At 45.0% G+C, this 18,649-nt stretch overlaps 2 protein-coding genes across 3 annotated transcripts in view; one reads left to right on the forward strand and one right to left on the reverse strand.

Moving 5' to 3' along the window:
• Positions 1-18,649, reverse strand: part of LOC100584258 (TBC1 domain family member 3G-like) — a 275,592-nt gene that overhangs the window by 102,456 nt on the left and 154,487 nt on the right.
• Positions 1-18,649, forward strand: part of YPEL2 (yippee like 2) — a 67,828-nt gene that overhangs the window by 43,794 nt on the left and 5,385 nt on the right. For both annotated transcript variants that reach the window (XM_003272332.4, XM_030828370.1), the window contains 2 exons: positions 12,183-12,226; positions 13,221-13,329. In XM_003272332.4, coding sequence (XP_003272380.1) covers positions 12,183-12,226; positions 13,221-13,329 — 153 coding nt within the window. The remainder of the gene's footprint in view (positions 1-12,182; positions 12,227-13,220; positions 13,330-18,649) is intronic.

Here is an 18,649-nt window from a genome sequence, read left to right on the forward strand (position 1 = left end):
TCAGAGAGACAGACTTTTCCAGTGAATACCCTCTAGAAAAATTTTGGTACTTAGAGTCAAAAGCTGTGGGTTTAAAGTTCTGACCTTGACTTACAAGCTGTGTGAAACTGGGAAAGTTTAACAGCTCTGGGCTTCAGTTTCCTCCTCTGTCTTGGAGGTTTTATCAGTTCACATGTGAAAGTGTTTTGCATATTCTGACATCCTATATACCTGTCAGTTTTAGTCTCATTCTGTTTAGGCCCCCTTCTTTTTAGGAAGTCATTTGGATGACACCTTGATGACGCCATCTTCATTCTCCCCTAGACTTTAGAGCCAGACTGCCTGGACCTCTGTCATCATTTATTGATTGTGGGTTTGTTGTTGTTGTTGTTGTTGTTTGGAGACAGAGTCTCTCTCTGTCGCCCAGGCTGGCATGCAATGGCATGATCTGGGCTCACTGCAACCTCTGCCTCCCAGGTTCAAGCGATTCTCCTGCCTCAACCTCCCTAGTAGCTGGATTACAGGCACCCGCCACCACATCCGGCTAATTTTTGTACTTTAGATAGAGATGGGGTTTCACCATGTTGGCAGACTGATCTGGAACTCCTGACCTCAGGTAATCCGCTTGCCTTGGCCTCACAAAGTGCTGGGATTACAGGTGTGAGTCACCACGTCCGGCCAGATAGTTTGACCTTAGGCATAATTTCCTAGCCTCTCTTTGCCTTACTTTTCTCATCTGTAAGGTGGGAAGAATGATTGTACCCACCTGATTTTCGTTGTTTTTTGTTGAGAGGATTAAGTTACTTTGCTTTGAGTTGCTGTTTGAATCCTGCCCTGGTACATGGTAGTCATCATATGAGTGTGAGCCATGACTGTTATTTCATAATTTCTAACTCATTTTTATGAGCCACCTCAGTCTCATTTACAAACTCTAATTTCACTGTAGTGGATTGCTTATTAGAAAATAGTCCAGCGTGGTGGTGGGCGCCTGTAATCCCCGCTGCCTGGGAGGCTGAGGCAGGAAAATCACTTGAACCTGGGAGGCGGAGGTTGCAGTGAGCCGAGATGGCGCCACTGCACTCCAGCCTGAGTGACAAGAGTAAGACACTGTCTCAAAAAAAGAAAAGAAAGAAAATATTTTGAAAGCAATCCCCTCTGTAGCATGTGGCTTCCATTGTGGAGGGTGGCTTTCTCAGGCCTTTTTGCCTAGATTGGTTATAAAGGAAGTCCTACTTTGGGAGTCGGTAGGTTTTGTCCACTGACTTCAGAGACAACCTTTGAAGTATAAGAACATTTTCATTGGCCAGTGCCCATTTGGCTTTGGGATCAGGAATGCAAATTGAAACATAAATCAGGAAATTGGTATTTGTTCTTCCTAGGCATATTAATTTATATTATCCTTTTTAACTCTAACAGTTGTTTTCAAGGGCCCGATGGCTTTGAGAGACATTTGAGCTCCAATATTTCAGCCCTCCTAAAGGGTTCTGGCTTATATTTGAAGTGCAGAGGGCCCAGCTCCTAGTGGCTGACTGCCCTTGCATCCTGGCACCACCCGCAGTGTCTAACTCAGAAGCTAGACTCCCTGAACAGACCTGGTGAGGATGGCATGTTGGCCTCTCTTCTGTAGAGGATGGGGATATCTGATCATGGGCATCCCCCACTCTCCATCCTTCTGGATGAAGCATGCTTCCCATGCCTCACTCCTTCTCTGCAGGATGCTGAGAGCTGGCAGCATCTGCTTTCCCACTGGCTGCATGTTTACCTTGGCATCTGCTGTTCTAACCCCATGCCACAGACTGGAGAGGTTTATCCTGCTCCTGGTTCAGCAGAGAACAGCACACTGCCCAAGCCCCATTTCAAGCCCTTAGGACAGTTGGAAGAGGTGTGGGAGGGGAGCTTATGGAGTCTAAGCTGTAGGGGGATTTGGAAGAGTCTGGGGAGCTCTGGCTGAACAGCCTGGCCCCTCCAGACTAGTTTTGCAGCTCCCATTTTAAATCCTGAAAGCCTGTGCTGGTGTGAAGGGAAGCACACATTTATTAAATGCTTTTTATGAGCCACATTTGGTACTTACTATACACAATCATTTCATCTTCACCACGTCCCTCTGGAATAGGGCGTTACTGAATCGGCAATATGTTCCTCCCTTCTGTAGAGAACCCTGAGGCTCGGAAAGATGAAGTGACTGGCCCCAGGTTACACAGCTAGTGAGGGCTGGCTCCAGGCCCTCTCAGGCTCCAAAGCCGGCATCCTTTCCCTTGAACATCAGGCAACACGACGCCATGAGGCAACAGATCTTATAGGATCTCTCTCTGTCCCATTCCCTAGGCCCATCCCTGAAAGTGGCTTAGTTCCCCTAAACACTTCTGATACCTTATCACTGAGACTCCTGAAAGGACTCTAAAAGGGCCCAGTTTGTGTAGGTCAACAGGAAGGGAATTGGAAAAGTCTGATCATTAAATGGCTTCAGTCCCAGAGTCTCCTCCTTTCTTTTTTTTTTTTTTTTTTTTTCAGACAAGTTCTCACTCTGTCACCCAGGTTGGAGTGCAATGGCGTGATCTCAGCTCACTGCAACCTCCACCTCCCAGGTTCAATCAGTTCTCATGCCTCAGCCGCCCAAGTAGCTGGGATTACAAGTGCACACCAGCACGCCCAGCTAATTTTGGTAGAGACGGAGTTTCACCATGTTGGCCAGGCTCGTCTTGAACTCCCTGACCTCAGGTGATCCACCCACCTCAGCCTCCCACAGTGCTAGAATTACAGGCGTGAGCCACCGTGCCTGGCTGAATCTCTCCCTTTCATCAGTAAAACACCAGCACCCAGGCTCCCTCACCACCTTTTGTTTTTGCAGTTCAAGCATCGTGAATGTTCCCATGCTCTTGGAATTTTATGACTCCACGCAGCAGATATTTCCTCCTTTAGAGCCAGTGGCTTCTCTGCCTCTCCCTCCATCTGTTTAGGGAATGTGTGAGTGAATGGAGACTACCATAGCTCAAAGCCACGGGAGGAGGGGCCTTAAGAAAGCCATCCTTCTGCCCCTCGGCTTTTTACCCCCATCTCAAAGGTTCCTAGACAGGTATGTGACAGTGTTTTTAAAATCATAAGCATATACAGTGGCTTTGTTCTATCCTAGTCTTTACTGGTGACCTATGACCCCATGTGGAAGACAAATAGAGTCAGGAAGTTCTTCCTTTATAATTAACCCAAGTCTCTCATTTCTGTCTATGTCCTTTTCTTACTGCAGAGAAGATGGAATAAATCCCCTTCAGTCTTTCCTCTTAGCTAAATGTTCACAGCTTCTTTAAGTTGCACTCGGGTTCTAATTCTGGAAGTTTTTGACTTTGTTCTTTATCATCACCCCCCTCACTTTCTCCTTATGCATCCTCAAGGCTGAAGTCTAAACAGGATCTAGGGCTGTTTTGTTTGGGTTCCAACTCTTTGGAATGGAGCCTGTGGCTTACTTTGACCCAATATAGGAAACCTCACCAGGCCTAACCATGGTTGGAGAAAAGAATGGAAAAAGGACTAATCTGACCCTTCCCTGCAGAATGTGAGATCTGTTGAGTTGGAGGGGTTTAGACGACACTCCAAGGGCAAAGGTTTTACTAATCCTCCTTTTTATCTCTACCTAAACACTTCTGATGCCTTCTCACTGAGACTCCTAAAAGGAGTTAAAATGTGTAGTGCCTGGAGCAAATCCATAGAGACAGACAGTAGATTTATGGTTGCCAGAGGCTGGGGGCAAGGGAGACGGAGGCTGGCTGCTAATGGTGTGTGATTTCTTTTTGGAGTGTGAAAATGTTCTGGAAATAGATAGTGGTGATAGTTGCGTGACCTTGAATATAAGAACCACTGAATTGTCTACTTTAAAAGAGTGATGGGTAATGTGAATTATATCTCAATTTTTAAAAGCTCAAGTTTACGTTTGTAGCAGTAAGTTTTTTTTGTTTCTGAGTGAACGCAGCACATCAATAAGTTTGGGGTTTTTGTTTTGTTTTGTTTTGTTTTGTCTTGACAGGGTCTCACTCTGTCACCCAATCTGGAGTGCAGTGGTGTGACCTCGGCTTACTGTAACCTCCACTTCCTGGGTTCACATGATTTTCCTGCCTCAGCCTCCCGAGTAGCTGGGATTACAGGCATGCACCACCATGCCGGCTAATTTTTGCATTTCTGGTGGAGATGGGGTTTTGCCATGTTGTCCAGGCTGGTCTCGAACTCCTAACCTCAAGTGATCTGCCCTCCTCAGCCTCCCAAAGTGCTAGGATTACAAGCGTGAGCCACCACGGCCAGCCCTAACTTATCTCTTATACAAATCTGGTGTGAGTGAGAGCTATTTTATTGTGCCTGTTTTACAGACTAGAAAATTGTGGCTCAGAGAGGTTAATGAGCTTGTTCAAGGTAGTAACATAGCTAGTATATAGCACAACAAGGACTCATACCCTGGAAGTATGACTCTTTGAAGCTCGTGCAGTTAACACTGTATGAGTGGTAAACTGGGGAAGCAAGTGCCAGGTGCTTTAAAAGCGGTGGATTCACAGAAAATTGTAACTGGAAAGTATCATGGGGAGCTTCAGTCCCATCCCTCCATTTTAATGGAGACATTGAATTGCAAAGTGGGGAAGCCTTGCCTTTTGGCGTAATAGAGAAAGAGGGAGACCAAAGTCACCAAAGAAAGAGGTTTGAAGAACCAAGTAGGTTAGAGTCAACCTTTTCATCTCTCTCCTCCAGGCTCCCGAAAAGGCCAAAGAGGAGAGGTAGGGACTTTTCACTCTGTGCTTCATTTACCTCACTTATTATTGTTCTCAGCAACCCTAGGAAGTGGACATGGTTTCTACTTACAGATGAAACAGATGTGGCAGCTCAGAGGTTAACTAACTCCTCCAGGGTCAAGTAGCTAGTAAGTTGAAGTTGTAAAGCCAGGACTTGAACCTGGATCTTCTGATGCCAAGACTAGATCCTCTTACACTGTGCAGATATGCAAGGGATCACCTAGTTCCCAGATGTTAGCTGGTGAGGCAGGTGGGCATCTGCTTCCCCCATCTCTCTCTGCACCTCCTGAGGCACATGCTCGGTGGCTGATGGTTGATCTTCCTAGAGAGAGAAGGGGGCCGAAGTTTGAGAGGCTCTGCTCCTCTGCTGGACCCTTCATTTAGGGAGAAGTCTGTTCAAGTGAATAGGACTCCAAGGTGAGGACCTGTATCTATCAACAGGGGGAAGAAACTCACACATTTGCTCTGTTGCTGCCTCTTCTTCAATACAGAGTATACATTTTTCAGTGGTTCTCCTACTTTTAAAAGGAGTTTAAAAGGAAGGCAAGTTTGCCTTCCAAATGCAAAGGGCCCCAAAATCCGTGGTTTTGGCTACTAAACAGGAAACTCAAAGCCCTTTCCGTTCCTTTGAGCTGGCTGGAAGGGCTGGGCCTGGAACTATTACTTTACTTTAAAGGACAGAAGAAAAGTTCTGTGTGGCTTAAAAAACAAAACAAAAACCCTTTCCTGGAGGCCTGCACACCAGCCTTGGTTGATACACAACATGGAAAAGAGCTGCCTTGTTGCCTGGCAGTAATGACAGCAAACAAATGTGTCTGACAGTCTGTTTGGCATCTCCTGGTCTGAAATTCTGTTTGCTTTATTCTAACTGCTTCCTTAACTTCCTTTCGGTCTCCCCACCTTCGGTACCACCCTCTCTCCAGCCCGTGCCAGGTTGTGCCAGGCTGGGCTGGGCCCCACAGGATCCAGCAGCCCAGCTGGGGCTATTCTTGTCTATCTGCAAGATGCCTGTTGTTCTCCATGGCTGTTTTTCTCATCATAAATGTTGACTTGGCAGGGCCCCAGAATGGAACCCATGATGGGAAAGTCTTCCAGAGCTCTGCCTCAGAAAACACAGCTGATCCCCAGTGCCAGGCCGAGGAAACAGAGGTTCATAGATACTGCTCCTCAAGGGAACCTGAGTGGCTATGGCCACCAGGACAACCATGAGGGGGTTCAGTACCCTTTGTACACGTGGGCCTCTCCCAGCAGACTCTCTCAAAACAGGCCTGGAGGAAGCCATGAGCCCTTGGAGGTGCCTCAGGGCCTGGCTGGCATTTCTCTGCTCTGCCACGTGCCCTCCCCAACCCCGACTCTCTCTAGGAATTCTAATCTGTGTCAGGCCAGAGAAAGTGACTCTTAGGCCCAGCCTGGAAGCAGACAGAAACCCCCAGAACATTGGCCTTCACACTTTTAAAATGACATACCCCATCAGTAAAATGTTTGAGCATCAACTCCTAATATATATATACTTATTTATAAATTACATATGTGTGCTGCCATGTAATATGTACAGTGTAAGCATACAATTTTTAATGAACATTTATATAATTTAAATGGATGAAAGAAAATAATTATAAAATTGTTTTAAATTTTATTGAAGGTATATGTGATTGGATATACTCCTTTAAAAAAAAAACCGTGGTTTATCACTTTCTGATGCAGTAATTCAAAAGATGTATTCTAATGAGAGGGTTGTTCTTGAAAACTCTTAAGAAAAGTGGTTTTTTGGTTTTGGTTTTGAGTTTTTTCTGTAGAGATGAGGTCTCACTGTGTTGACCAGGCTGGTCTCGAACTCCTGACCTCAAGTGGTCCTCCTGCCTCGGCCTCCCAAAGTGCTGGGATTATAGGCATGAGTCATCAAGCCTAGCACTGAAAAGTGTTCTTAAATATTTCCGAAATATCCTTCACAAATATAATTTTTTTAAAAGAGAATTAAAAAATATGAAAATTTTGAACAAGGGTTCAAACCCCTCTGAAACTCTTTGTTTGGAATAGTTTTAAATAGATTAGGGAATTGCTTACAATTCCTAATTGTACAGATATAGGAATAGAGTGTGCAGGCATAGATTTTAGAAATGGATTATTATTTTACAAATTTATCGAATTTTAAAAATTTTATTTTTAAATTTACATACAGTAAAATTCACTCTGGTGAATAGTCATATGAGTTTTAACATAGATAAGTCTTAGGACCTTGGAGTCTTACAGTTTATTTAGTCTTACAGTCTTATAAATATATAGTCTAGGACGGGCATGGCGGCTCACGCCTATAATCCCAGCACTTTGGGAGGCCGAGGCAGGCGGATCAGGAGGTCAGGAGATTGAGACCATCCTGGCTAACACGGTGAAACCCCGTCTCCACTAAAAATACAAAAAATTAGCTGGGCGTGGTGATTGGGTGCCTGTAGTCCCAGCTACTCAGGAGGCTGAGGCAGGAGAATGGTGTGAACCCAGGAGGCGGAGCTTGCAGTGAGCCGAGACCGTGCCACTGCACTCCAGCCTGGGCGACAGAGCGAGACTCTGTCTCAAAAAAAAAAAAAAAAAAAAAGCGTATATATATATATATATACGTATACATATATATAAGTATATATGTATACATATATGTGTATATATGTGTGTGTATATAGTATATATATATACACTATATATATGTGTGTGTGTGTGTGTGTGTGTGTGTATATATATATAGTGTCTAATAGTGATTATAAGACTTTCTTTTGTTATAGGGCCTAAGAGTACCGTTCTTCTGTTACCAAGATAACAGAACAATTCCATCTCTTACTAACTCTTATAGTTAAACATTCTTTTTACCCATGACCTCTAGCAGCCACCGATCTTCTTAGCATAGTGTATTTCGGATTCATCCATGTTGTTCTGTATATCAATAGTTTGTTCCTCTTTATTACAGAGTAGTATTATATGGATATACCAGTCTATTTATCCAGTCACCATTTTGAGACATTTAGGTTGTTTCCAGTTTGGGGCGATAATGAATTAAGCTGTTAAAAACACTCTCATCCAGGTTTTTGTATGAACATAGGCTTTCGTTTCACTTGGGTAAATGAAATTGCCAGACTCGTTTCCAAAGTTGCTGTACCATTTTGCAATGTTTGAGAGTTCCAGTTGCTACACATTCATGCCAACACTTGGTTTTGTCAGTTAAAGAAAAAAAATTTAACCATTCTAATGTGGACTGATTCTGATGAAATTCAGTTTATCAGTTTTTTTCTCTTTTATAGATTGTTTCTGGTGTATCTAAGAACCTCTTCTAACACAAGGTCACAAAGATTTTCTTCTGAATATCCTCCATTTCAAATTAATTTTGCATAAGGTTATCATTTTTTAGCCATAAAAATAATATAAGGTAAAAATATTGACAAAAACCAGTTCTCTCTGTAGCATAGGTTTCAGGTACTTTACCATAAGTGAACCCTTTTGTAGTACCTCATCTCATATGCAAAACATTGCGAAGATCCTGCTATTTAAAATCTTGTTTTTTAAAAAAATAAGATTAGCCTTATTCACAGAAACAACCGTATTCACAATACGCTGAAAGCAGAGGCAGAAGAAGACCTTTGTCACCTCTAACCCCCACAGTGGAGCCCCTTCCTTCCAGATACCTGTACATACAGGACACATACCAGTCCAGGGAAGGTCCTAGTGGCAATCCATGTATTGTAACTGTTTAGCAAAATTTATTTTTTAAAGATAAAATATATAAAACGAGCTAGTATTTTCTCCCTGCCCTGGAGAAAAGGGTTGTCTGGGGGATTGTCTTGCACACCTTGCTGGGATACCGCCGCTCTGGTAAGTCTCACAATGGTGCCTGTCTCCCTGTATTTCTAATTGTGTCTGGCAGAGAGTCAGTGATCCAGGAGTGAGAAAGAAGTGAATGCATTCTTCAAAGTCTTTCTCTGTCATTAATGGTGAAGCCCTGTTGCTTCCTGTTACTTTCCTGTCTGCTTTCTTCTGGGATTTATTTCCCAATAGCCACCTTCTTCTAAGCTCCGAACTTGAAGGTCTTAGCAAATGTTTCTTAGAGGATGACATTCCAAATTACGTGTAACTTAGGACCGTGGAATAATAAGAGAATATAATTTTGAAGCTAGAAGGGGATTTGAAGGTCAGCTAGTTCAAATCTCTTATTAAAACCAAACCAAAAAGAAATGAACTGTAATATCCATAGAATAGAATACTACTCAGCAATAAAAAGCGAATAAATTGTTGATATGTTCAACATGGGTGAATCCTAAAAGAATTGTGCTGAGTGAAAAAAGTCAGACAAACACATATACGCTGTAAATGAAAATACATTTCATTTATTTAAAAACTTCTATACTGGACACAGTGACTCACATCTGTAATCCCAGCACTTTGGGAGGCCAAGGCAGGCAGATTGGGTGGATTGCTTGAGCTCGGGAGTTTGAGACCAGCCTGGGCAACATGGCAAGATTCCGTCTCTACAAAAAATCCAAAATTAGCCAGGCATGGTGGTGCGCCCCTGTAGTCCCAGCTACTCGAGAGGTTGAGGCAGAAGGATCACTTGAGCCCAGGAGATCAAGGCTGCAGTGAGCCATGATCGTGCCTTTATACTCCAGCCTGGGTGGCAGAGCGAGACCTTGTCTCAAAAAAAAATTCCAGAAAATACAAATTATAGTGACAGAAAGCTGTAATCGCCTATGGATCTATAAATAGTAAGAGGATGAGGAGGGGAGGATTCGGGGGATATGAGGAGGTGTTTGGGTGTCGTGGGTAGTTGAATCTTGATTGTGGTGATCGTTTCACAGGTATATACAGATACCAAAACTCATCCAATAGTACACTTCAAATATATACCGTTTACTATGTCACTTATAGTTCAATAAAGTTGTTTTATAGAAAACAAAAGAAACTAGAGACAATTTAGTTGACTCAGAATATTTAATAAATGACTACTGTGTGCCAGATGCACATGCTTATGTGTTGGGCATTCAGAGAGAGATTGAAGACATGGCGCACGCCTTCAGGGAGCTCACAGTCTCCTGAGGGAGTGAGATAAATAAACAGATGATTTCAATCCAGGATGCTAGTGCTAAAACAAAGGAAAACAGGTCAGGTGTGGTGGCTCATGCCTGTAATCCCAGCACTTTGGAAAGCTGAGGCAGGCGGATTGTTTAAGCCTAGGAGTTCAAGACCAGCCTGGGCAACATGGCAAAGACCCTGTCTCTATAAATTTTTTTTTTTTTTTTTTTTTTTAAATAGCTGGTTATGGTGCTACGCACCTGTGGTCCCAGTTACTCGGGAGGCTCGGGCAGGAGGATTGCTTGAGCCCAGAAGATGGAGGCTGCAGTGAGTCATGGTCACACCACTGCACTGCAGCCTGGGTGACAGAGTGGGACTCTATCTTGGGGGGAAAAAAAGGAAAGAAAAAAGAAGTGCAGGGAACATGAAGAGTCCAGAACATGGGTATCATTGGGTGCTTTTTTCTGGGGAGGTTAGGGAAAGCTTAATGAAAGAGGGGAGCTGAGCTGAGGCTTGTTGGGTCAGGTGGAAGAGCCTTCCCATCAGAGGGAACTTCATGGGCAAAGTTAGTGTAATGCAACTTCCAGGAATTGCCTGTGGTTCGGCCTGACTGGAGTGAAGGACATAATGGGGAAGTAGCAAGAGAAGAGGCTGGAGAGGTGGCATGGCCAGGTCGTGAAGCCCTGGAGTGGTGTTTGTGCTCCAGGATTGAACAGTGTGGCCAGGTCTAGACCTGTGTCACTGGGACATTGTCTTATCCAAACACTCAGCATGGACTTCCAGGTTCCAGGTTTTGAGGCTTTGACACTCATAGCTGCTCAGTTGTATCCTGGAAGCTGCTATATTCCCCAGGGATGTTACAAGACACCCCCCCCCCCCGCCTCCGAAAAGGAGAGAATTGGTTTGGGTCTGGGCACCAGCTGGGGGAATATCTGCCTGCCCCTTGCAGATGTACCTGGGAGTGAAGGTGTATTTGAATGTTGGAGGCAACCAACAATCCAGCTGCCCCAGAGGCAGTTTTTCCACAAGTAAATAATTTTGTCAGCTGGGTGCAGTGGCTCACACCTGTAATCCCAGTACTTTGGGAGGCCGAGGCGGGTGGATCACCAAGGTCAAGAGTTGAAGACCAGCCTGGCCAACATGGTGAAACCCTGTCTCTGCTAAAAATACAAGAATTAGCCGGGTGTTGTGGCGCACACCTGTGGTCCCTGCTACTCAGTAGGCGGAGGCAGGACAATCGCTTGAACTCAGGAGATGGAGGTGCAGTGAGCCGAGATCGCGCAACTGCACTCTGGTCTGGGTGACAGAGCAAGACTCCATCTCAAAAAAAAAAAAAAAAAAAAAAAAGAATTTTGTCTTTCACACTGGCTGGCAGCACCGATCCCTGACGTCCTGCACATCTGACAAAAATGATTGTCTCGCGTGCTGATCTGAGTCCTGTCTGGTGCTCACCTACCCTCTTGGTCATCTGTCAGCCACTCACCTCCTTGTTTGTTGGTTGGTTTTCAGAGCAGACTAAGATATTAAATCCAGGACACCGTTGTTAGACCACATTAAAAATGCAGGCAGCAGTGCAGAACATGGCTGGCTCATGTCAGGCCGACTTCTCAGTGTAACCGGAGAAGGAAAACATGGACAGGGCCCATGTTAATGGAAGCAGATGCCAGATTGCATGGCAGGCTCTGGCTCCTGTTTCTCCTGTTCCCTGCCGCCCTCCAGCCAAAAAAAAGAAACTCATATGTAAGCTAGGGGTTAAAGTGGAATTGCTGCTTCATGAGCATTTCTGTGATGCAGAGATCAAGTTGCTTACATCTTAAAAGAGCTCCTATGCTCCCATTTAGGATTGTAAACTGTCATGGCACGTAGGATCTTCTAGAAGGCATGAAAAGTGATAAGTGTGGGTTGGATAGTTTATTCTTGGGTAGGGGATTTTTTGCTGCCTTTGGTAGGGCTGGACCAAGAGGCCAAGCGAAAGAGCTTGTGGTGGTTTCCATGCCTGGGCCAGCCTGGGGAAGCTGTGGCCAGCACAGATGGCTGAAATCAGGTGGAACCAGGAAACGCCAATGTGGATTAATGATCTCAGGTGAATTAATTATATCAGGCAATGTCAGGAGGGAAGAAGTTTTTAATGACATAGTGGGTTTGGGTTTTTTTCATTTTCTCACCTGGGCTAGTGAAAAAGTCCGGTGGGCCGGATCGAGCTTTGTGGCTCTGTTTATTCTGCCCTCTTCTCCGCCCCCACACCATCTGCCAGCAGGACCATTAACTGGCTCAGTACTCCCTTTTGCTGTGTCAGTCCTGGAAGGTCATGCTTACTGTGATTGGGGTTGGTTTCCCAAACGGATGGGTGAAATGGATGTCTAACTATCGATTTGTTTTCTTGCATTTCAGTCGTTCCAAGGAAGTCAAGGACGAGCATACCTCTTTAACTCAGTGTGAGTGCCTCTGAATGGTACATTCCTTGTGGGGTACAGATTCGAGGGATGGGAAAAAGCAATCCTTGATGATAATTAAACAACAATGAACCCTGCCCTGTCTGCCACAGTAGAACTCTGTGGAGCATTACTCTCCACAATTGGTAGTCATTTACCTTTGGGGAACATTTCTTGCCAACATCTCTGGCTAAAAATAATATATTCACTACTTTCCCCTCAGAGGGCACATCAGAGGACTGTAGTCCCACAGGGAAGAAGCTGAGGAGATTCTGAGAGCCTCAACATGAAGGGCTCATAATGAGATCTGAGATATGTCACTGGGGAAGAGAATACGGGTGAACAAGACACCAAGATCTGCTGTGGGACCTAAGGAGGAAGGAAGGCCCACTTCAGGCAGATGCACAGTTTCCAGGGCCCTCTGCCATCCCCAGGCACCAGGTTTATCACCTCTTCCCTGGGAAGGGAAGGTGAAGCCCACATAAGCCTGATAAATGGTAAAAATGGAAATCTGGCCTGTGGCTTGAGCTGAACACCCTGCGAAGGAGTAGAGCCTATTCAGCACCCAGAGATCACTCATTCCATATCAGGACCACACTGTGCTATCATGTGTGGCATCTTCAGCTTCATTCAGTCCTCAGTAAGCTGTGAGGACCTGTGCCCATGGCTGTGGACTTAACAGTGTGGCTGTCAGCTTGTCCCCCTAAGTCACAGATTTAAAGTATTTATTAGAAAAATTAAAATTTTAAGCAAACTCTCAACCATAAAGATTATTTCAGTAGACCCACTCCTCCACTAGAACTTGCAGATCTGAATTTCCTTCCAACTGAGATATTTCCCTGTGGCCACCTTTTGGGGATTGGTTTAGACCTGCTGAGCTCAGGGTTGGCTCCCCTTGGGACAGCCTTGCCCAGTTAATTTTTGCTGGAAGCTCAACTTGAATGACTGATGTGCGTGTCACTAACTATCCTCTCTCTCTTTTTGTGCTTCGACATAGAGTTAATGTGGGCTGTGGGCCTGCAGAAGAGCGAGTGTTGCTAACAGGACTGCACGCAGTCGCAGACATTTACTGTGAAAACTGCAAAACCACTCTGGGCTGGAAATACGTAAGTATAAAGGAGTCTGGTTGGTAGAGGGCTGGAAGGGAATTGCCAAGAGCCTTATGCCAGAACACTTTCTTCTACTCGCTTTCCATGGCCTTGCGGGATTGTCTTAGACCAGGATCGTCACCTGTCTACCACACTCATTCTTTCCTTTCTGTTGATGTATTTCCCTCCTCCTATTCATTCCTTCACACCTACCCCTGAGGCACACACCGCTTTAGATTTAATCAATAATAATAGTAATGGCATATAACCTTACTCGACAGCTCACTAGATGCCAGGCATACATCAGCAGACTTAGAGGTTAGGTGCTATCTTCACCTCTATTTTATAGATAGGGATACTGAGACTTAAGGAGGTTAATGGTATGTCCAAGGCAATCTAGCCATTAAATAGCCACACCAGGATAGGAATCCATGTAATATTCTGTTATTTATTTTTTATTTCTAAATTTTTCATTCTCAAAGGATGTGAACATGTAGTAGTATTCTGACACAGAGCCCATGCTCTTTTTAAAATCTTAGGCAAATTTATTTTATTTTATTTTATTTTATTTTGAGACAGAATTTCGCTCCGTCACCCAGGCTGGAGTGCAGTGATCTCAGCTCACCGCAACCTCTGTCTCCCAGATTCAAGTGATTCTCATGCCTCAGCCTCCCAAGTAGCTGAGATTACAGGCATGCGCCACCACGCCTGGCTTATTTTTTTTGTATTTTTAGTAGAGACCAGATTTCACCGTGTTGGCCAGGCTGGTCTCAAACTCCTGACCTCAGGTGATCCACCCTCCTTGGGCTCCCAAAGTGCTGGGATTACAGGTGTGAGCCACCATGCCTGGCCAACAAATTTATTTTTTAATAAATAGAGACAGGGTCTAACTATGTTGCTCAGGCTGGCCTCAAACTCCTGAACTCAAGCAGTCTTTTCCCAACTTGGCCTCCCAAAGTGCTGGGATTATAGGCGTGAGCCACCATTGCCTGGTTCTGAAGCCACTATACTTTCATGCTCCAATAAATGTTCTAAAACACCTAGGTCCCAGGCCCTGAGCAAGGCATTATCGAAAACTGCCTTAATTAACATTCACTGTCAGATGTAGTCATGGCTGGACCTCTCCCAAATGGACAATCATTCTTTCATTGTTTAACTCAGCAAAAAATGTTAAGGTCCCTTTGGGGCCTAGGGAAAGTGAGCAGTCCATTGCCAGAGTGAGAGGAGGGAAGGGCTGGGATCTGCTGCTTGAACACCGGGACTAATTGTCCTAACATGCGCTGGGGTCACCACATAATCGTAGACACTGCCCCTACAATCCCTCTAGCTAGTGGTTAAGAACCATCTAGGCAGCTAGAGTCAGGTTCAAATTTGGGATCCATGACTTATTTGTCTGTGTCCTTGGACAAGCTACTTAGCTTCTATGCTAAGTTTCCTCATACTTACAGAGTTGGTTTGAGTGTTAAATAGGATCATGCCTATAAAACACTTAGGTCATCACCTTGCATATAGAGCATGTGTCAGTGAAAATTAACTTAAATTGTTATTTTTATTATTGGCAGATTTTTTTCAGCCTGCATGTGTACATCCATGCATTGCACATTCCTTTCCATTTTTGCCCTCCCTGTCATTGTGAGGATATTGAAAAGTTGGTCTTCCTGTCTCCAGGAAGGCAATTTAGTCCATGTAAAATGTCTCAAATTCCCTGTCCTGTCATATGGCTCATGAACTGCCTCTGGCTTCTGAAGGAGCCTGAAGGAGTTGTCAAACCTGCCGCAGAGTGCTGACGATATGTCAGTGTAGGTTCATCCATTGTAACAAATGTTCTAATCTGGTGTGGGATTTTGATAGTGGGGGAGTCTGGAGGTGGGTAGTGGGTATGTGGAAAATCTTTGTACTTTCTGCTCAATTTTGCTCTGACCCTCTGCTCTAAAAATAACATCTTTTGGGAAAAAATATATTTACACACATATAAAATAATGTGAGCAATACATGCCAGGCACAGAATTATGATTCCATTGAAATAGTTTGAAAATGTGGAAATCATTAAAAAAAAAAAAAAAAAACTGCCTCAGGTGGAGCCTGGTAGCACTGCCTTTAGATTCCATTTTCCCCATCTCCCTGGAAATGTTCAGGATTACAAACAAAAATGGGGCCAGGCGTAATAGCTCAGGAGTGTAACCCCAGCAGTTTGGGAGGCCGAGGTGGGTGGATCATCTGAGGTTAAGAGTTCGAGATCCGCCTGGCCAACATATAGTGAAACTCCGTCTCTACCAAAAATACAAAAATTAGCTGGGCATGGTGGCGGATGCCTGTAATCCCAGCTACTCAGGAGGCTGAGGCAGGAGAATTGCTTGAACCCAGGAGGCGGAGGTTGCAGTGAGCCGAGATCATGCCATTGCACTCCAGCCTGGGCAACAGAGTGAGACTATCTCAACAACAACAACAAAAAAAACCTAGACTGTGTGTTGTGTGGTGCCAAGATGGGTTAGCCACAGCTTCCTATGGTTGGCTTGGTTGTTCCTGTGGGAGAAGCTGGATTTGGCCATTCTGTTCCCTCTGTACAGTCACGGGCCCCCTCTGGGTGATCTGGGGTAGGGGACACAGTTCTAATTGTGATTATCCAGAAATGTTCTTTATTGCTTCTTGGCCTTTTGGCTAAGATCAAGTGCAGAAAAGTTCTGCCCCTGCCCTGTTTCCCAGCCTCTTGGCTGTCTTACTGCCCCGAAGATGTGTTGGATTAAAGATACGTGACAAGCCTGAGTTGGTTGGTTTTGCCTCCCACTTGAGGTTCAGGTAAAACGATTCATTCTTTTGACAAAGGTTTATCAAAAGCCTTTGACTAAATACCAAAAAAATGGGTGAGATCCAGTGCCTGCCCTCAAAGCGTAGACAATCATGATGCCAGCTGAGGAAGAAAACCAACATGAAAACAGATCAAACAGCCTGACAAGTACTGTGATATGCACAGCACAGCAGGGAAGCACCCAACACCCCAGATATACACCCATCACCTCCTATGTGCCAGCCCAGGGCGCCTTTTTTTTTTTTTTTGAGATGGAGTCTCGCTCTGTCACCCAGGCTGGAGTGCAATGGTGTGATCTCGGCTCACTGCAACCTCCACCTCCTGAGTACAAACAATTCTCCTGCCTCAGCCTCCAGTGTAGCTGGGATTACAGGTGCGAACCACCACGCCCGGCTAATTTTTTTGTATTTTTAGTAGAGATGGGGTCTCGAACTCCTGACCTCGTGATCCACCCGCCTCAGCCTTTCAAAGTGCTGGGATTACAGGTGTGAGCCACCGTGCCCAGCCCTAAATTTTTTGTATTTTCAGTATGGACACGGGTTCCCCATGTTGGTCAGGCTGGTCTCAAAACTCCTGACCACAGGTGATCCCCCGACCTTGGTTTCCCAAAGTGCTGGGATTACAGATGTGAGCCACCGCACCTGGCCCTCCTTTCATTCCATTGTTACCTCTGTGAAGTAGGTATGAATCTCCCAGTTCTGTAAGTGATGCTTCAATGCTGGGAAGCAGTAGAGGCAGGATTAGTTGGGGTGTTTCTATTGACACCAGGTCTAGTGCACTTTCCATTGGAATCCAGTTCTCACATTTTCGAAATGCCTCTGTGTCTCAGGGCTATTGATTTATTTTATTTATTTTTTGAGACAGGCCCCAGGCTGGAGTGCAGTGGTGCAGTCTGGCTCACGGCAGCCTCCAATCTGGCTCACGGCAGCCTCAACCTCCTGGGCCCAGATGATCTTCCTGCCTCAGCCTCATGAGTAGTTAGGACCACAGGTGCATGACATCACACCCAGCTGATTTTTGTATTTTTTTTGTAGAGATGAGGTTTTGTCATGTTCCCCAGGCTGGTCTCGAACTGGCCTCAAGCAATCTTCCTGCCTCAGCCTCTCAAAGGGTTAGGATTATGGGTGTGAGCCACCACTCCTGGCCGAATTTTTTTTCTCATAATAGGAAACTCATTTTCTTAGTTTTGCTTTCTCCTCCTTCCCCCCCAAACACATTACCATGGAACAATGGACCTTTTTCCCAAAGCACATTGCTCTGTCATGTGTATACGTGCATGTGTGTGCACAGAGACAGGGAATAATGAAGTGTCAGGGAAATTGCTGCTCTGGTGTGCCTGAGTTCTTGTTCTGAAACACAAAGCCCCTGAGCTCTAGAACAGAAGACACAGTTGATAGAACTGTGACTCAGAACCCCCCAAGGGTACGCCTCAATTCCTTACTAATTCTGGGGACTCAGGGAAGGGCTGATGTCCACTGCTTGTGCATATGGAGCTGAGACACAGATGACCAGTGTTTTTCAGAGAATACACCAAGATGTTCTTATGTGTGTATCTCTGCAAACAAAAGAGCCCTTTATCATCTGCCTCTGCAGGACTTTTTTTCGGTGGGGTTTATTCACTGGGAGAGCCCACAGTGCTGTGGGTTTAGAAAAGTCACCTGCCAGGTGGTTAGTATGACGTTCTCCCTCTGGGGGCCTGGCAATTGGGTGGGGCTTAAGGGCTGCCAGGTTCTCTGGCCTGGAGTTCATACAGCTCCTGTCTCCACACATCTGACAGCAGCAAGAAAAACTGATTGAAAAGGAGACCTGTCTGGCCTCATGGTATTTTGTTCCTCTCCCTGTCTCCTCTAAGCCTAACAATTACAGTTTAAAATTAGAACCAGGCGGCCGGCGCGGTGGCTCACGCCTGTAATCTCAGCACTTTGGGAGGCCTAGGCGGGTGGATCACGAGGTCAGGAGGTTGAGACCATCCTGGCTAACATGGTGAAACCCCATCTCTACTGAAAATACAAAAAAAAATTAGCCGGGCGTGGTGGCGGGCTCCTGTAGTCCCAGCTACTTGAGAGGCTGAGGCAGGAGAATGGCGTGAACCCAAGAGGCGGAGCTCGCAGTGAGCGGAGATCACACCACTGCACTCCAGCCTGGGTGACTGAACAAGACTCCGTCTCAAAAAAATAATAATAATAAATAAAATTAGAACCAGGCTTTCTTGTGTTCTTAGAAACTAGCAGGAATGACACAGAAACTTTATGGCTGTAACCCAGGGCAAACTTCTGTTAGCACCAGTAAATCAAGATTTATATATATGTAAATTTATATATGTAAATGTACTAATTCATTCAGCAATTATGTATTGAAATTCTGTTATGTGCCAGGCAGTCTTCTAAGGCTATAGCCATGAACTAAACATGACTCTGCACTCCATGAAGTTTATATTGTAGTCGTGGGAGACAGGATAAACAAAATAGAAATGCAAATTACAATGTATGTTCAGAAGTGAGAAGTACAGTGAAGAAAACTAAAGCAGGGGTT

Source organism: Nomascus leucogenys, chromosome 14, assembly GCF_006542625.1.
Source record: "Nomascus leucogenys isolate Asia chromosome 14, Asia_NLE_v1, whole genome shotgun sequence".
In the NCBI taxonomy this organism is placed as follows: domain Eukaryota; kingdom Metazoa; phylum Chordata; class Mammalia; order Primates; family Hylobatidae; genus Nomascus; species Nomascus leucogenys.